This window comes from Pocillopora verrucosa, chromosome 12 (genome assembly GCF_036669915.1).
Source record: "Pocillopora verrucosa isolate sample1 chromosome 12, ASM3666991v2, whole genome shotgun sequence".
Taxonomy (NCBI): Eukaryota; Metazoa; Cnidaria; class Anthozoa; order Scleractinia; family Pocilloporidae; genus Pocillopora; species Pocillopora verrucosa.
Genome location: NC_089323.1, coordinates 15689808 through 15709128, shown reverse-complemented (window position 1 = coordinate 15709128; position 19321 = coordinate 15689808). Strand labels below are relative to the sequence as shown.

The window sequence follows — 19321 nt, the reverse complement described above, 5'->3', positions numbered from 1 at the left end:
AATTTTGTAGAGGTAATTGCATGATTTCGATTACAATTTGGAATAAATAAGTACGAGTAGCAAAATTGCACGAGCCCGTAGAGCAAGTGTAATTTCTGGTCTTTGAAAAAATTTACAAGCGTTTATTTATTCCAAATTGCGCGAGAAAAATCATGTGATTACGTATTTATAATATACATGAAAAAATACGAGATAGTTTATCATAATTTTGCAGAAGGAAAGCGCACGCATCAAGTGCGAAAATAATTTATTCAAACCCTGCAAGTGACATCGTGCGTTCGGTCAAAACAACCGCGTACGCTCAAAACAATAATATACAATGATATTTTCACATCTTTAAAGCGCAAAAAAGTGCAAAGTCGGGCTAAAAATTTCAAGGAATTGTTCAGTCTGGTTTGTTACTTCTTTGCACTGAATTAACCTTCTTCTGCATCGAATTACCTAAAAATTGCATTTACCTTAACCAATCAGAACTGAGTAATTTTTTCATGTGTCTTATTAGGGGCTAATTATTATGCTATAATAGAAAAAGAGACGTAGAATCGTCATTTGAAACAGCCTCAACAGGAAATGAGCCGAATAAATCAGCGATTACTCGATATTGTCAAAAAGATGTTGCCTCTTCCTGTTTTCCGAGAATCCAGGAAACGATTCTTAGAAACTGTCAACAAGATATTTTCCGCTTAAGTAATGCTTTTGCTACTTGAAACTCCCCATAGGCAGGTACAAAACAGTACATGATCATAAGCGAGCTTAGGTTGACCTTATAATGTTGCGCTTGATGTGATTTCTTAACTGGGCCATTTCACTACGTGCTCACTCTTTTTTTGTTTTCATCTCAAAGAGGGTATAGATTTAATCATTTATGAAATGAAATTTGATGCTGTCTTTCTATGGATCTAGGGTCGAGAGCTTAGTTTTTATAGCACACAAAACTTTTAGGTGTCATTTAGCGACGAAACAGGATAAGAAAAAATCAGCTACTTAGGTTGCACTGACCCCACTGAAGAAAAATTATCTTGAGGTACCTGCGAGACAGGAGATAAAACGTTTCATAAAATTTGCCATAGTAAATCTGTTTTGCAAAATATGCTATTGATGAAACTTGCTTATGTTATGCTAGACCATAAGATGGTGCACGTGTGCGCATAATTTCCTTGTTAGGAATGTTGTGAAGAGTTAAGCCAGGTGCTGTACTATGTGCAATGAGCTTTGTCAACAATGCAGATTTTTGTATACAAGTACGGCTGACTGCAACATGAAGTATTTTAAAGTACTAGTATGAAACGTGTGGATATAAGAAGTACTTCCTAATATGGCTGCTCAGACATTTTAAACCTCTTATCAAAGAACATCTGCAATCTTTTTTAATCTAATTCTATTTAACCATTTTTAAAAACTTAGTCTCTCAAAATTGAAAACACCAACACGCTAAATGTGAAGTATGCTCAAAGCGAAACTTCCTTAATTTAAACCAAGTTATAAGGTACAGTGTTCATGTTTTGCCTACCAGCAATGATGTGAACGTCAAGGTAGGAATAATGTAACAAGGATACTTCAAGCCTTGTCAATAACATTTTTACATATTTCAAAGCTGACAACTAGGTCATTTGATTCGTTCATGTCTAAAAAGTGTGAACATGTCAAATGCTTCCTATTTTAGCTGCTCATTTATTTTCGAATTCTTTTTTCAGGATATCAATAAAACCTTAGTTCTACCGATCTATCGTGTTACAAATTATCATTGAGAAATGGGTGACAACTTAGCAAAAGAAGCTTAGCATTTTATTTCTGGTTCCAATGTGGAATTTTTGCTTTCGCTTTCTCGTCGTAGAAAATCTTATTTGTTGATTCTTTGAGAGCGCCTCAGTAATCTGAATGGTTGTTTAGGGAGTTCTTGGAAGAAATGTTGGAGTGAGGCGGAACTAATTTTCCAAAACATTTCGTCAAAGCTTCCTCCGCTTTTATCTTTGTTTTCAGCAAAGAGAGCTGAGTTGTTGAACTTGAAGAATTTCTCGCTGCAGTTTGGGATGCTGGCTCTCTTCATTGCCTCTAAGACAGGCGGGCTTTGGCTATCTGAAAAGGTTATCATCGTAAATAGGTTTTTGGAAACGTCCTCTCCAAATATGGACGGAATGGAATCAAAGATGTACTGCTGTGTTTGAGTAAGACTCGCCTGAGAGGATTGGACAACGAATCCGATCCCATCGAGTTGGTTAATACCATCAGGTGGAGGGATGGAAAGGAACTTCTTTATTTGTTCGGTGATTTTCTTGTCTCTCTCTAATCCTTCAGCACCACCAAAACTAGGAGTGTCGACTATAGTGAATTTATATGGCACAACTGAACCTTTCATGGGATGAAACGTATAAGCAGTTACTTCCTGTGATTCACAGTGTGCCTGACACGCTTTGGATTCTTCTGTTATAAGCTTGAAACGGAAGCTGTCTTTCCATTGTACACCAAGGATGTAGTTGACCATTCCGTTAATCAAACTCGACTTACCAGCACCTTTTTCTCCCACCACCATGAGCACCTTTTCTTCTGATCTATACCAGAGATCATCGATATGGCATGGTGTTCCTATACTCTTTCTTTTAATCTTGTCCTCTGGTCGTCTTATTTCGTCCTTCATATGAAGCTTGTAGACTGACGGAGAACCATTTTTAAGCTCATCTGACGTATATAATATGAATTCTGCAAGACGGAAGCCCATCGGGCCTACTTTCTGTTGGTGTCTTACCGGTGCCATATGTCGTGATTCTACTGATTGGAACATCTTTACGGGCGACAACCGACCAGCTGTAATTTTTTCTCTGGTGAAAAAAGAAGGGTTTGTTTCAGTTAAGAGAGGTATTCATTGAACAAATTTCCGTCAAAAAGGGAGTCTGCTGTTTTTCTCTTATAATAAAGCCCATAGATGGGCCTGTAAGTCAAAGACCACACACCAAACACAACTCTCAGCTTGAATCAGACAACTTATTTGAATTAGAATTGTAAAGTAAAAGCATTATCTGTTTCGGTTAGATTCGGTTAGATGACATGATAATAATTTATTTCTAAGAAATGGCGTCTTACTCGCGTCTTGTAATAATTAACAAATAGAGAAGCCTTGACTGTGCTCTATTCTGTTGTAAAGCATAAAGGAGGCGGCTAAAGAACGACAGAAGTGTTTGGAGAAACACGAGACGTAGTCAAGTGTTTGGAGAAACACGAGACGTAGTCGAGTGTTTCTCCCCATTTCTTTTATAATAAAGAATCAATTAAATTCCCCACGCATTACTTTCAATTTTCAAAACAAACTTTATTTCCAAATCGAACAACAGTGTCGTCAGCATGCTTTATGCCAATCAGAATCCCTGTTAGAATGGTTCAAATAATCTGCTTGGCTGTACAAGACTAAAGCTGTCAAAAATGTCAAACCATCAAAGTCCACATGCATTCTGCAATGGTTTGCAAACTGAAATAGTTCGGCAGGTCGAATTTAACACTTTTGCCTGAAGTTATTTAGTCTCTAATATAGAATCTGAAAGTGAAATGATCAGTGAAATCCGGCCGAATTGTGCTCATAAAAACACGCAAGTTTTTTTTACATGGCAATTAGAAAAAAAAAAATGTTCAAAGCAAGTGTTTCATGAACGAACAACAGCCGAAATTCACCGGAACATGAAGATTGCTCGGGATAACAGAGCCATAAAACTCAGCTGCAGTGACTGATGTGGCCTTCACCCCACTTCTTGTTTTGTTTTTGAACACGAAACGTTATATACTATACGAGCGTTAGCTGTGTTTGATTTTATTACCATACGTAACCTTGCAATCTAACTGAGCGTGAAAAACTCGGACTGTCTATTTCGTTTACTCTTTGAGGATTTTCGTCATTGCTCACGTTATAATAACTTAAATTACGGCGCCAAGAATGTTTACAAACCTTTGTTTAGTTGTTCTGTTGCTACTTGCCGGCTCGCTTTCAGTGAACGAAAAAAAGCTGGAGAGAAGTCCCGGAAAGGTCGGAAATAGTACAATTTGGCAGATAGCGTGCAGCTTAAGCTCGGCTCTTTGCTCTACACTCTTGTAGAGCACGCTCTTTCAACCAATGACAGCGCGCGTCATATCCGAACTTTATTGTAGTTTAAGATGGTAGCTAAACGATCGAATGCAATGACCCAACAAACCCAAAAGTTTAAATCAAACTGTTCCTTTAGAGCTATTACTGAAGCATCTTCACCAACACAAATGATTATGAAATGCTCAGACTCCGTTTTAACTTATGTTGCAAGGACAAAATCCACTCAAAAGGAGCGAAATGTGTCTCAGCCAACCTATATTTGTATCAATTAACATCAAAAAAGCAAATACAAGCTCGGCCTCTTAGCAAAATTTAATAGAATCATTGAATCATGTAATGCAACGGTGACATTAAAAAATTACTTAAATCATAGACTTATGTAAAGCACTGGTGACTTAGGTGATGTAAAAGGTGGTTAAGTTTCGAACCCTCTCATTTTTAATCAATGTTATTATTATTTCTTCTTCATTCAGACACGCCATACGTCTGACAGAAAGCGGATGCAGAGGGCAGAGGTGAAAAGACAAATACGCCTGAGAGACGGTTTGTTTTCAGTTTCTCAACGCTGCGTTATCAGTTATTATGACCTAGAATGCTACTTCTGAGTAGAAGACAATTTCATGCTATATTAAAATGCAAAAAGGGTGCAGTTACATAAAATGTTGATCTGTATTCTTAGAAATGACGTTACGTTTGGCCAAATTTCCGGGAATAACCCATAACGCAATTCCGATTTCCTGACTTTGCTCAGCGACTCGTGCGGCACGATTTTGTTGGCGAGAAATGGTTTGTTTTGAGATGCATCCATGCATTATTATTCGTAGACCGATGTCATAGGCATTAAATTTCCAAGTTTAGCGAACGAAGAGGAAACGAAAGAGGAAACGAAAGAGGAAACGAAGAGGCCTCCGAGCTCTCTTGCTTAAAGACGTATGAATTCAATTTACGTTTTTCTAAAATTCTGGATTAACATTGCCCAGGTCACAGGTGATTACCTGCATCTTTAATGATATGGAATTCATTTAAAAACTACGAACGGTCCATTGCCACCACCCAGTCGAACAACAAGTTCTTGGCCGGTTGTAAATTTCTTTTAGAGCTAGTGCGCATGATTGGTGTTAGTAGCAACAAGAAAACGTTCGAACTACCTTTTCAGTGGACGGGCGGTTGCTTACCTTAAATTTCCTTGAAGACCAGGCAGAGTTACTTGTTTTGGAAGTCGCTGAATATGCTTATAACTGCGAAGCTTTTTCTCGGAATCATCGGCGAAAAAGCTGCAAATTTCAATACAAGCTGACGTATTCTTTAGGAGTGCTTCTGATTGGTTCCTTTGCTATTTAATCTCAGTTTAACCAATCAAAGCCTGCCAGCTATGCCGTGTAACTCAACACTACATAATGACTTCCTGTTTGAGCCCCGGAGGAGTGTTATCGAAAAAGTGTCAATTCAAGTTCACAACAATGAAAGCTATAAGGGCCAAGAGGAAAGAAAATAAGACAAAAATTTGGGGCTAAACATTATGCTATAATAGTAACGGAGCTGTAGAATCATCATTCGAAACAGCAAAGAGCCGAATAAATGAGCGACTACTTAATATTTTCAAAAAGATGTTAATCTCTTCCTGTTTTCTGAGAATTCAGGAAACGATTCTTAGAAACTGTCAACAAGATATTTTCCGCTTATGTAATGCTTTTGAAACTTGAAACTCCTCATAGGCATGTACAAAACAATACATGGTTATAAATGAGCTTAGGTTGACCTTATAATGTTGCACTTAACGGATATGATTTCTGGGCCATTTCACTACGTGCTCTCTCTTGTGTTTTCATCTCAAAGAGGGTATCTATTTATGCTGTCTTTCTATGGATCTAAGGTCTAGAGCTTGGTATTTGTATAGCACAAAAACTTTTAGATGTCATTTAGCGACGAAACAGGATAAGAAAAAAGTCAGCTACTTAAGTTGCACTGACCCCACTTAAGAAAAATAATCTTAGGGTACCTGCGGGACAGGACATAAAATTTTCATAAAATTTGCCATAGTAAATCTGTTTTGCAGAAAATGCTATCGATGAAACTTGCTCATTTTATGTTAGAGCAGGAGATGATGCACGTGTGCGCATGGTTTCCTCGTTAGGAATGTTGTGAAGAGTTAAGCAAAGTGCTATACTATATACAATGAGCTTTGTCAATCACGCAGATTTTTATATACAACACTACACCATAAAGTATTTTAAAGTACTGGTATAAAACGTGTGGATGTATGAAATACTTTGTAATATGGCTTCTCAGACATTTTAAACCTCTTATCGAAGAATATCTGCAATCTTTTTTAATCTAATTCTATAAGAGCTAATGTCAACATGCATCAGACAAACAGCGGCAAGTCACCCAAAACTTTCTTTCACCCCTACTTACACATTTTGTAGCCCAATATGTCCTGATAATTTTGGTGCAGTTTCTTAGTGAAAACATATTTTAGTTTTCGAGAAATGATTTTTTTTAGTTCGACCGCTCAAGTATGCAAATTTTCACCGTGAACATTACCCCCCCTGGTTGTTTAAAGCCTGGATGACCCTATCCCTTGGATAAATCTCTGTCCAGTGGATAGCGCAGTATGTTTTGATAGCGTTATCCACCCTTTATACAACTGGGCCCTGATGATTTGATATCATTACCTAGTTTCACCATTCATACTTCTTTTGAAAGAGCATGGTTGACTTTCTTTAGGTGTCTCTGTCACCACACAGCTCATCAAAACCAGGGCTGTCTCCTCTCTTAAGTTTAAAGTGCTCAGTACACTCTGTAGAGGAGAGATTCAAGAACAACCAGTAAGGAATATTATGCTATCAAAAGCAGTGGATGAGATACATTAGTGGGGTTTAGGAAGGTTCTACTTGTTATAGTCTAAATCAATTGGGAGTAACTCTTGGCTGTTAACCAATTGCCTTGCTTACATGTAAGTGGAAGGTACATGCCTAGGGTTTCCAGGGGTTCTCACTGTGTTCAATCAGACCCTGGTAAAATTTACATCATTGGTTTGCAAATTCCAGCCATCCAGCCATAAGTTACCATTCCAGGCACCCATCAGCACTGATTAGAACTGTTAGGGTGGGGAAAGGGTTAAGTAGTGTAGGGTGTAGGAAAATGACAATTATAATAAAGTTCGGATATAACGAGCGCTGTCATTGGTTGAAAGAGCGTGCTCTATGAGAGTATAGAGCATAGAGCTGAGCTAAAGCTGTCACGCCATCTGCCAATTATACTATGTTCGACCTTTTCCGGGACTTCTTTTTAGCTTTTTTCCAATAATTGAAAGTGAAATTTTGGAACAAGCGAGCAAAGGTTTGCAAAAATGCCAGGTGCAGTAATTTACGTTACTGTAACGTGAGCAGAGACAAAAATCCTCAAAGATAAAACAAGATAGACAGTCCGAGTTTTTTTAACGGTTTTCACGCTCAGTTAGATTGCGAGTTTACATACGGTAATAAAAATCAAACGCAATATAGTATATAAAGTTTCGATTTCGAATAGAAAAAAACAGGAATTATGAAAAATATAACCTGGCATAACTGTTAAAATTCATACTAATCATGATGGTGCCAGAGCGACTTAAGGTCTATCGCGGCTAGCTAATCATGGCGATCTTCGGTCATCGCGGTGGGGCAAGCCTCAGGAACTAAATCGACTACCCTTCGAGTGAAAAAAAAAGAGCTTGCCCTGATTACCTTTCCGATGCGTTGAGTGGAAGGCCAGATCAGTCACTGCAACCGAGTTTTACGACGCTGTCATTCTGAGCGATCTTTTTGTCTTAGTGAATTTGGCTGTTGTTCATTCATAATACACTCGCCTTGAACAGTTTGTTTTCTACTTGTCATGTGAAATAACTTGCATATTTTTGTGAGCTATGATTGGGCCGAATTTCACTGAACATTTCACTTTCAGATCCTGTATTAGAAACTAAAAAACTTCAGGCAAAAGTGTTAAATTCAACATGCCGAGCTATTTTAGTTTGTAAACTATTGCAGAATATGAACTTTGATGGTTTTTGAACTTTGATGGTTTGACATTTTTGACAGCTTTAGTCTTGTACAGCCATAATCAGATTATTTGAACTATTCTAACAGGAATTCTGATTGGCTTATTGTAGCGTGCTTTATGAGAGTATAGAGCATGCTGACGACACTGTTATTCGCTTTGGAAATAAGATTTGTTTTGAAAATTGAAAGTAATTCTTGGGGAATTTAACGGATTCTTTATTATAAAACAAATAGAGAAGCCTTGACTGTGCTCTGTTCTGTTGTAAAGCACTTAGGAAGCGGCTAGAGCACTCAAGAAGTAGGGAGAAACACTCGACTACGTCTCGTGTTTCCCCCTACACTTCTTTCGTGCTCTAGCCGCTTCCTGCGTGCTTTACAACAGAACAGAGCACAGTCAAGGCCTCTCTATTTGTTAATTATAAAATGGCTCGAGACAATCATTACCACCTTGCGTGAGAACCTCATACATGCAATAGACGGTTAAAACACTTTAACCCCTAGGAGTGATTAGTAACTATTTTCCCCTATCAGTATTACCCCTAAAACAAACATTACGGCCATGAGAATAAAGGAAATGATCACTAACTAAAGAGGCTCTTGATTGTTAAACAAATTCTCCTTGTCAGCACCTTAAAAAGTGTATGATGAATAGTAAGGATATACTGATATAAGGGTGTAGGGGGTAAATATAGTGAGAATGTTCCACAAAAGCCTGGTATTGACTAAGCACTGATGAAACATACCTACTGAGCAAGTGGTGATTACAACTTAAGTTTGTAACTTGTCTTTTAACTACAAGTAAATTTAAAAGAAAAAAAGCCATCTTTGTTTACTTTAACACTGGTATAAACCTTACCTCATCACTTATCTGCAGATGGCGTGGCCATCCTAGAAGACTTTGTTGGTCCATTGGTAAACCAATCTGCATCTCTAGCATTCGCTTGATTGTACCTGAATTAAAGAGACAAATAAAATACACCTTGAGTCACAAGTGCAGGCAGGAATAGATGCTATCTGTGAGGTTCTTATGAAGAGATGGAAGATTAACCAAGGATTATAAACTAGTCATTACACTGCAGGATTGAAAACTGTTTTGGGATTAATCCTTAACCCCTTAACTCCCAAGATCTGATTGTTAATTCTCCTCTCTAGCTGGTATACATTTCCTTGTGAATTAGTCACAAGAATTTAGTGTTAGATCAAGGTAAGAACTTCTACCTGATAGGTTTGAGTATTCTAACTACCTAATTGCTGGATAGGGAGAAGTTACAAGTTGATCACTTTAAGGAGTTAGAGGGTCAATTCCAACATCAGATTCTACAATCATAAATTCTCCCTTCTGCCTCCATTGAATCTTGTGAGGTGAAGTTACATGCTGGTCACTTAAGATGGTGGGTTAAAATCTTCACTCCCAAGATCTCATTAGTAATTCTCCTTACTGTCTGCCACACAATTCTCATATAAGTTTGAAGAATTTGGTATTTGATCAACTAGTCATTCTTAACTGATATTTTTCTTAACTTTCATCACTTGTCTGCTTGATATTGTATTGAAATTTTAGGAAGAATTCCTGTCATAGTCACTCATGGGAGTTCAAGGGTTTAATACTTCAACAATAACATCAACCATACCTATAGTTTCAGTCTCATCTAACACAATTGGAATAGTTCTTTCTTTCCACTCAATCAGAAACTTTATTCTTCTTGAGGATGGCTGTAAAGGGATTGCATTTCCAATAACCTCCCCAACAGAAACTGATGATATCGTAGCACCACCTGAAAACTGGTCTGTAACCCAAGCAGCATCAGGTACAGGAGCCTCTGGCATGCTAAATGGTGTAGGAGAGTATAAAAACAAATTAGCAAGTGCCTCAAGATTGTCAATGTGACAGGAGTGAAAAAAGAATGGTTAGTAATCAGCTAGACATAAATGCTGAAGTTAAGCCCTATGGTGGATTGTAAAACATGACATTTAAAGAATAAACTCTTTCTAAAGTTGTAAGGTTGTTGCTTTGTCAAAAGCCCTTCATCTAGAGCTCTTTATTGAGCCTTTCTTGGAGTAAAGTGGTCTAAGGAAGAGCTTACATTCAAACATCAGTTTCACAAACTAATGATGTATATTATACAGATTGTAATAAAAAGACAGTAAATTGGGTGAACCTACAATCAGCATCAAAATTAGTTGACACATAATATTTGAACAGTACTATTTATCTGAAGAATAATACTCTTGTTTCTACCACACTCTAAATCATTGACAAGACCCTCCATCCCCCTTACCCACTCATTGTTACTTTTACGTAGCTAAAGGTTCATGGAATCATGATAAAACATTGTTTAGGGGGGGGAGGGGGCAGATAGGTTGACTAAGTGATAACAGGTTAAAGAGTTCACTTTGTCAACATTTTTGTCGCCAATTATAGAACTATCAATCATCTCTATGTAAATGCTATTATTTTCCACACAAGGCTGACACCATGAGAGCAAGGAGAGTTTATCAAAGCGAAGGAAGAAAAAAGAGAGACATTGAAATGAAATTAAGGTTTCTCTACATTGCTTATTGTGTATTACACTACTATCAAGCATGCAGGGGTAATCCTGAGAACATGTACTGTTGGTCTGCAGCAATGTCAAGTAACATGTCTGCACTACCTAATAAAATTATCAAAAAGGTCTTCATTCATTTAATACCAAGATAACTTTTCTGCATTCTTGTTAAAGAAACTCAACTTGATTTAGAGTGACTTAGAACTTGGTATGGAGTATATTTGCGATGGATGACATTCTCTTAGTCAACAAAAGAGGCCACATGCCCTAAAATTAGTCAGCAATTATTTCCCCATTATAAGGAATTGTAGATATGAGAAAAATATTATTGAAAGTCGATGGGGATTTTTTTTTTAATACTTTTCAGCAACGTTTGCAAAGAAGTAGTTAGAAGGATAATTGAAGAACTTTACAATTTCTCTGCAATCTTACAAAACTCACTTCATGTTCACGTTCGGTGTTTTGTGACAAGTCACGGTAATAATTAACTCTTTCATTAAAATAATTGATCCATGTAACATTGTCTACATGCAAATTATCATTTATTAAACTTTCTACGAATCACGCGCTTAGAGATTCAGTCGATCAAAAGTAACACGAAAGTAATTTTGCCATCTATAGAAGGTCTAGGATCTATAAAAGGAATATCGAATGTGGTTATGACAGATTATTTGGAAGAAAATCTAGGATTGTGTACAATTCCCATTCGGGAAATATCCAGATTCAAACCACATCATTTAATTAAGCTGAATTTTTTTATTATTATATAAGACATGACATGATATAAAGCATATAAACAACACAAACCGTAAAGGCGAATCCGTCTCGTCGGCTAGGACTGAATTCACACATGCCTAAAATCGTTACACAGTAAAATAGACGAATCAGAGCCAATAAAACAAGAGACAACGGACATCTTAAGAAAAACTCGAGGGAAATAATCACAAACCGTCAAGTCCCAATTGTGATGGTCCAGGAGTGTAATACATTCGTCCAAATTCTCGATTCCCGTTATACTCTGTTGAGAAAATGTAAGAGGAACTCGCACTTAGGAAGAGGTAGAAGAAATATGGAAAAATTAGCGATTTACCTGAAAGTTTGCGAGGACCATCTCTCGGTCACCGTCTCCTGCCATCTTGGATTTTTCTCTGGTTCATAACAAATCATGCGCATGCGTTGTGAAATTGCGAGCATCAGAATGATTGAGCGGAAGTGACGACATGCGTAGGACTATGACGAGGGTGGAGTGGGTGAGATAGTACCACAAATTACTTCGAGAACTTGCTCAATAATCTTTCTCGTTAGAGAAAGAAGAGGATGTGGCTAATAGTGCCGATGACTTTCGTGACGGATAGGACCTATGATAATCAAGGGATTCCTTTCCTGCTCTTTCCTTCAGGAAAATCGTATTTTTTTTGTTGCAGCGGATTTTAAGCTGCGAACGAAATTGAGATAGGTAGATGGGGAACGGCAATTTTTCCCTAGAATCGGGAATTCTGAACCATTTTAAAGAACTAACGCCCAAAACTTTTGCAATGGACTTTGATCAAAATAAAATGAACTCTTGATTTTCCAAAGCTACCTCTTACTCCCACAAGAAATATCACTGTCAGAAAAATATAGGAATGTTGATAAACTTTGTCAGAAATAGAGCTCTCTGCTTTCATCGTAATACTCCTCCACCTGCTCGTAAGTTCCAAGGTGCCTGTCTGGCCAATGGATGAAATGATATCTTACGAGCGAGGGCTAGGCGTGAAAAAAGGCAGGTCTGGTTCGACGACAGCCATTTAATGAGTCATCTTCATCAATTTGACGATTAAAAAAAAATGGTGTCGTGCTCGTCACAATATAATAAGGATATGAGAAACACAACCGATTCTGGGGCTATCTGGCAATACGGTCCGTGGTCAGTACAACCTGATAACTTGTGTACCTTTTACTTCGGTTGGTGGGTTGGTTTCGTCCATGCAAAGGCAATTAGATTCCAGTTGTTTCGGGAGCCCGAAATTCTAATTTTCTTGTCTTACTGCGAGTGAATAATGTACAGAGAGCTTTGAGACAGTTCCGGTTTCAGTTAGTCAGTTATTATACGCGAATGATTTCGAGAGAAATTCAGAAAATTGAGAAAGAGGAATCCGAAAAATACCATAAAAAGGTATTCGCCTTTCCTCCAGTAACAAATTTCAGTACGTAGCAAGGAAGTGGTACGTGCTTATAGCATTGTTACAGCTTATCTGATTAGTGATAAGTAAACACTTTAATTGAAAGGGGTCGGCGAGGCTTCAGTTAGCATCCTCTCGTTAGTAAGTCTTACATTGCTTCGAGTTCAAAAAATTTTGCGTGTTCCAATCGGCTAATAATATACAAAGCCAGCAAAAAGGTTTAAAACTATTCCCCTGTTTCTTCCTTACGAATGAGATGAAAAGTTGTCCAAGAGATCAGTTTCAAGACATTATCTCACCATGTCAGCGGCGTTATGACAATCTGAACGATTTTTATTCTTATGCAATAAGGCTAACGAGCTTATCAATCATTACCCATGCCACGGAACACTTTAAAAGGCCGTGAAACTTGTATAATTCCATTAGAACTAGCTTCAGCTTTTTGAACTGATATTCTTAAAAAAATTAATTTTGCTTGTTACCTAATCTTGCATACAACACAAGGTACTTGTGGGCCGTGTTTAAACCACAAATACAAATAAGAAACAATTCATAAAATGGAAAAATGTATTGATCAAGGAACTTCGAATAATTCACTTCAAGAAATTGCCTTCAATTGCTGGATATACATCAGAAGCTACAAAAAATCTAACATGATGTGATGTCATCTTTCAGGGATTCGGGGAGCTGTCCTTCGAAGGCGACAAATGTTATTCTTAAGGAAGTTCCGGTCATTTTACTGTTATGATCGCTTCCTTCTGATATAGAGACTTCATTTACGTGGCTGGCTTTTCTAAACAAAAGGCACACATGGCAGCAATTTGAAATTCATTAAACACATTAGTTCACTTGCAGGAAATTCTTATATTTAAAGTTCCATATCATTAGCAATGTCCTTTTTTTCTATGTCCATTATATTCGTACTTCATGTAAAGTTGATCCCTGGTCAAGCGGCTTGTAAGACAGCTATATTGCATCTCTGCGGGCGGACTCTTACAATAGATGAGTTGCTAAAAAAGAAAGGAGCATGACTGTTATTCCCAACCTGACAATACTATCGTTGCCACTTTCATTTTCAAGAAAGAAAGGGTGCCACCAGAATAATATTGTGAGCCAGCACTCAAAGACAGAACTATTCAGCAGCACACAAGATCTGAGGTCCAAAATCGAACTTGTCGTTTTTACGTTTCATGCTGTCATCAATCACTATGACAATGGAAGCAAAATGGATCTACATCCACCAATCATAGCACCTTAACTTGAATTTTCACTCTCTTCAAAATATATGACCTTGTTTCCTGAATTGTACCGAGCCACGATTGATGGCTGCATAAAATGCTTGATCATTGCACTTGATGCTTCACAAAAACAAAAGATTAACGGTTATCAGAAGTTTTGCTAGCATCAGGTGAAAGACAATTTTTTTTTTGGTTACAGAGAAACCAAAACGCAGTCCAGAACTCTTACACGATCTGAGAGTGAGAGTCAGGCGAATCTAAGCTCAGTTTTTTGGTAAAAGAAATGAAACATACTATCCTATATATATATATATATATACCTGAAATCACCAGAACTTAAATCGGGAATACCACTTTTCTCCACTTCGAGCCTTCTCCTGGAGGAACTTTTGTCCTGCCTTAACATCTTTAACTTTTGATAATATCTCCGCGTGACGTTTCGCTTCTTCGAAGTATTCCACTCGTTGTTTCCAGCCGGGTTTGGCTTCATTTTTCTCAGATTCTATGACAAGCTCCAGGTACTGCACTTGAGTTAAGGGGTTGGGTTTCAGGGCAATTTCATCCAGTCGACGAAGGCTTTGCTGTGCGCTGTCTATCATGGTCAGAACATTGCTGTGCACACCTTGAAGAAATTCTTCAAGTTGTTCAATCATGCCTTCGATCTTAGACTTCCCTGAAACGGCTCTTTCATACTTCATTTGCAGGTCGGCAGAAGTTCTGGTTTCCACGACTGATTCGTACTCGATTATATACGGAAGGTTTTTGTGTTCCGACCAGATGCAGTTCAACGTGCAAATTCTGCAATTTCCAGTTGCTGTATCCATGGCCCAACAGCTACGCTTGTTGGAGTCATCAGCAATCTTACAATCCTGGTGGCACGTGTAATTGCATTTTAGGCAGGTGGTGGTGTGTTTCCCAGTTCCTTTGAGATCGATATAATTTGGCTTTGTTACAACAACTTCATAGGTGAAATCTCTGTTGGTTTCAATCTCGCTGACATGATGTTGCAAAACAAGCTCTTCTTGCCTCATTTCTTCAATCTTGTTGAGGCCCATTGTAATTTGAGGGTTCAGACCTTCAATCAAGATTTGAAGCTGTTCACGTTCATTCAATACCTCTTTAGTAAGTCGAAGACTAACGCTTTCTGCTTTTGCAAACTCAGCAAAAAAGTTCTGAAAGGAGAGATAACCCATCTTCCAAAACATTGCATCAAAGCTCTCTTCCGTTTCTTTGTTTTTGGCAAAAAGGGCTGAATTGTTGAATTTGAAGTGCTTGCCACTTGGAATGTTGGCTCTACTGATGGCTTCAAGAACCGGGGGATGTTGGCCATCTGCAAAGGTCAGCATCATAAAGATATTTTTGGAAACATCGTTTCCAAATATAGATAGGACCGAATTGAAGATGTACTCTTGCGTTGGAGTGAGACGTGCCAGGGAAGCTTGTGTAACGAATCCAACTGCATCAAGGTGGTCGATACCATTTGGTGGGGGGATGGAAAAGAACTCCTTAATCTGACTGATAATGAGCCTATCCCTCTTCAGACCTTCTGTATCACCGAACCCTGGCGTATCAACTATTGTAAATGTGTACGGAATGGCCGAACCTTTCTGGGGATAAATAGTATAAGCAGTGATGTCCTTCGTCTGACTGTAAGCTTGAGATACGCTTTTGTCCTCCAAGATGAGTTTAAACCGAAAATTGTCCTTCCACTCTACTCCCAAAATGTAATTCACCATGCCATTGATCAACGTTGACTTACCAGCTCCAGTAGCTCCTACTACCATAAGAACTTTCTCAGAAGGTCCTCCTTTAACTCTTTTGGGGGGCTTTCCGATGCTTTGTTTCGCAATCATGCTGTTTTGTCTTCTCATTCTTGTGAACATTGGGAGTTTGTAAACTGACGGGGTGCCATCTTTAATCTTCCTCGAGGAGGGGAGCAAAACCTCTGCCGGTTTATAAGGAACAAAAAACTTTGTGGCCTTATCATGCGAGGTTTTACTAGTTTGCGAGACACCACTGGTCCGTTTACTCTCTAGCTTGCTTGCAGTATTTTCTAGGTTCTTTCTGCTGATTGCTTCACCACCTTTTGCTCCTTCGACATAGTCTCTGGACTTGGAGGACGATGAATCCTTAGCCTTAGCTTCATTTAGGCTGTGGCTCTGTTTATCTGAGGATGACTCACTCTTCTTCGTGTGGAGGAGGTCTGATTCGGGTTGAGTCACGGGATCTTCAGTAACAATACTGTCACTGGTAGCACTTACAGCACTTCTACCAGCTTTGCATTTGCTGTTCACCTTGAAAAGGTAGGTAGTTTTTGCCTTCAGTCCATCAACTGTGATCGTATTCTCTGGTCCCACAGTGGGCAATGACTTCCAATCGCCGACAGAAGGTCTGAAGTGGACTGTGTAACTCTGGACAGTTTCTTTTCCAAGTGGAGACTCTTCCCATTGTAGAGTAATACTAGAGGCACTTGTCAAAGTTGCAAAAGGCTTTCCAGGCTCACCGGGAAGTTCAAAATCCGTAGATTGACCGCCATCATACAGACGGACACCAAGAACTCCTTCGCCTGTGCCCTTCTGAACGTTTGTGACGATGAACTTTGTACGCCCGTCATGTTCATTTTCCCGGACAAAATCCCTGAAATTTCTTGCCTTAGCCTTGCCTTCATTAAGTATTTTAGGATTTTCATACCAAGGTTGTAGTGAGAGATGTTCCGGTGTCCAACTGCCAGTTCGTAGAAATGTATACAGTTGTTCAACCAGTGCATCTTCATTCCCAGCTGTCATCAGGGAAAAGGAAACAACCTGATCATACTCCAAGCAATTGATCACACTGTCAAGATCTTGCGAAGTCGTTACCAGTTGGATTCCCCTGAAGAATTCCAGGTACATGGACAACAGTTTCATCTCCTTCTCCATGCCACTGATCCACAACGAGAGGCGGTCGTGATGAAACGGAGACGACGCAACTATGTTGAGGACGTCGGTAAGGACTTGCTCCTCTTCATCACCTCCTCGCACCACTGGCAACATCTCGGAAATTGTCCTAAGAATGTTCTTTTTGTACCTGGAAACCGCTTTTCCGCATCTGGAGATCCGCTGTTTGATAATAGGAAAGGTGGAACATATGTTATCATCGACGAGGCCACATAAACTCGTTTCAAAGTCGTTGAAATTTGCCAAGACGTTTTGCAAAGCATCAGTCACATAAGGGCTAACCTCTCGCACTCGCCGTACCAGTTGTGGGTCCAAAGTACTCAATGGTTGGAGCCAAACCCTTCTAGGAACTTCATACACATGGCTTTTTTCGTTTTTCTTGAGTTCACTGTAAGCCCGCAGAGCATCTTCATAAGTCATACCACTGGTGAAACTGGCCTGGTCTCTATCTTGATAAAAAGTACAAACAACTTTACTCAGTTCCTCATCGTCTAGCTCAGTTGCACGTGCATATCCATTACTTTCTACCTCAATTTGGGGCAGGGAGTCGACAGCAAACTTTAGGTCGGTTTCGACATCGGTAAATGTTTCGTTTTCCTCTAATCTTCTGTCAAAGACGAATATCGCTTCTCTACCATATTCTATACGCGATACAAAGTGTGTAGCTGTCATCTCTGAGCTTAGGTCTCTGTAAGGCTCTGTCTTTGCTTGATCCATGCTAAGTTCTTCAAATCTCGATATGGTTTCATACTTGAGAATAATGCGAACCAAATTGTTCTTCTTTGAGGGATCCCCATCAATAATGAATTTTCCAATTCCATATGGGTTCACCAATCCTGTCATCAAACTCAGTCGAAAGTTAGAGTCGATACCAAAAATCTTTGCCATCTCTTCCACGTTCCCGCCTGGGAAGACTTCGTACTTAGACTCTGGGGAGATGCGTGAGGAGGAGATCTTCGTTTGTATGTCAGATTCCCACAATGCTGGCCCTGTAACAAGGTGGTGACTACGATAGTCGTACAGCATTCCCAACTGAAATGGCTGCCCGAAAGAACGCACTTCCAGGACGCCAACGTTCTCGCTCATGTTGTTTCACTATAAAATGAGTTAATACCAAAAAATTCAAAACGAAAATCATTTACCTATCCGTTATACCTGCTCTTGTGATTTGTGTGGCGTTTTGTCATGTGATACCAGTAAGATTGTTTTTATTCCGTACTCAACATGTTTAAACTTTACACAGCAGTTGAAAGCTATTACTGAAGCACCTTCACCAACACAAATGATTATGAACTACGCCGACTCAGTTTTAACTTTCATTGTGGGGGAAAAATCTTCTCAAATGGAGTGAAATGTGTCTTAGTCAACCTATATTTGTACCAATTGACATCACTAGGCAAATACAACCTCGGCCTCTTTGCAAAAATTTAATAGAATCATTGATTCAGGTAAGGCATTGGTTACTTAAGTGATGTAAAGGTTGATTAAGTTTCGAGCCCTCTGATTTTTAATCAATGTAATTATTATTTCTTCTTCATTCTGACACGCCATACGTCTGACAGAAAGCGAACGCAGAGGTGAAGAGACAAATACGCTTAAGAGACGGTTTTTCTTCAATTTCTTAACACCGTGTTATCAGTTACTGTGACTTAGAATGCCACTTCTGATTAGAAAACAATTTCATATTTTATTTAAATGTAAAAAGGGAGCAACTACATAAGATATTATTCAGAATCCTTAGAAATGAAGTTACGCTTGGCCTAATTTCCGGGAATAACCCATGACGCAATTCCGATTTCCTGACTTACTCAGCGACTCGTATGGTACAAGGAGTCTAAAGCGATAAGTAATAAGATGTTCTTTCGTTGGCGGAAAATAATTTGATTTGAGATGGATGCATTATCATTCGTAGACCGATGTCATAGGCATTAAATTTCCAAGTTTAGCGAGCGTAAACGAAGAGGCCTCCGAGCTCTCTTGCTTAAAGACGAATGAATTCAATTCACGTTTTTCTAAAATTTTGGATTAACATTATCCAGGTTATAGGCGATTACCTGTATCTTTAATGATATCAAATTTGTTTAAAAACTACGAACGGTCCACTGCCACCACCCAGTCGAACAACAAGATCCGTTCTTGGCCGGTTGTAAATTTCTTTTAGAGCTAGTGCGCATGATTGGTGTTAGTAACAACAAGAAAACGTTCGAACTACCTTTTCAGTGGACGGACGGTTGCTTACCTTTAATTTCCTTGAAGATCACGTAGAGTTACTTGTTTTGGAAGTCGCTGAATATGCTCATAACTGCGAAGCTTTTTCTCGGAATCATCGGCGA

At 38.8% G+C, this 19321-nt stretch overlaps 2 protein-coding genes across 3 annotated transcripts; both read right to left on the bottom strand.

The window, feature by feature from the left end:
* Positions 1 to 241: 241 nt before the first annotated feature.
* On the bottom strand, positions 242 to 11793 carry LOC136277296 (uncharacterized). Its single transcript, XM_066159189.1, has 7 exons — positions 11743 to 11793; positions 11602 to 11670; positions 11460 to 11506; positions 9738 to 9934; positions 8963 to 9057; positions 6745 to 6869; positions 242 to 2816 (listed from the first exon to the last, which is right to left on the bottom strand). The coding sequence occupies exons 1-7, from the start codon at positions 11785 to 11787 to the stop codon at positions 1841 to 1843; spliced, it is 1554 nt and encodes a 517-aa protein (XP_066015286.1). The 5' UTR covers positions 11788 to 11793; the 3' UTR covers positions 242 to 1840.
* Positions 11794 to 13078: 1285 nt separating this feature from the next.
* On the bottom strand, positions 13079 to 19321 carry LOC131788095 (uncharacterized). 2 transcript variants are annotated; one of them, XM_066159204.1, is made up of 3 exons: positions 19201 to 19321; positions 14373 to 18083; positions 13079 to 13824 (listed from the first exon to the last, which is right to left on the bottom strand). In XM_066159204.1, exon 2 carries the CDS (start codon positions 18072 to 18074, stop codon positions 14379 to 14381), a length of 3696 nt encoding a protein of 1231 aa, XP_066015301.1. In that variant the 5' UTR covers positions 18075 to 18083; positions 19201 to 19321; the 3' UTR covers positions 13079 to 13824; positions 14373 to 14378. The 2 variants fall into 2 exon arrangements, with proteins under 2 accessions (XP_066015301.1, XP_066015302.1); XM_066159205.1 differs by having other exon boundaries at positions 19228 to 19321.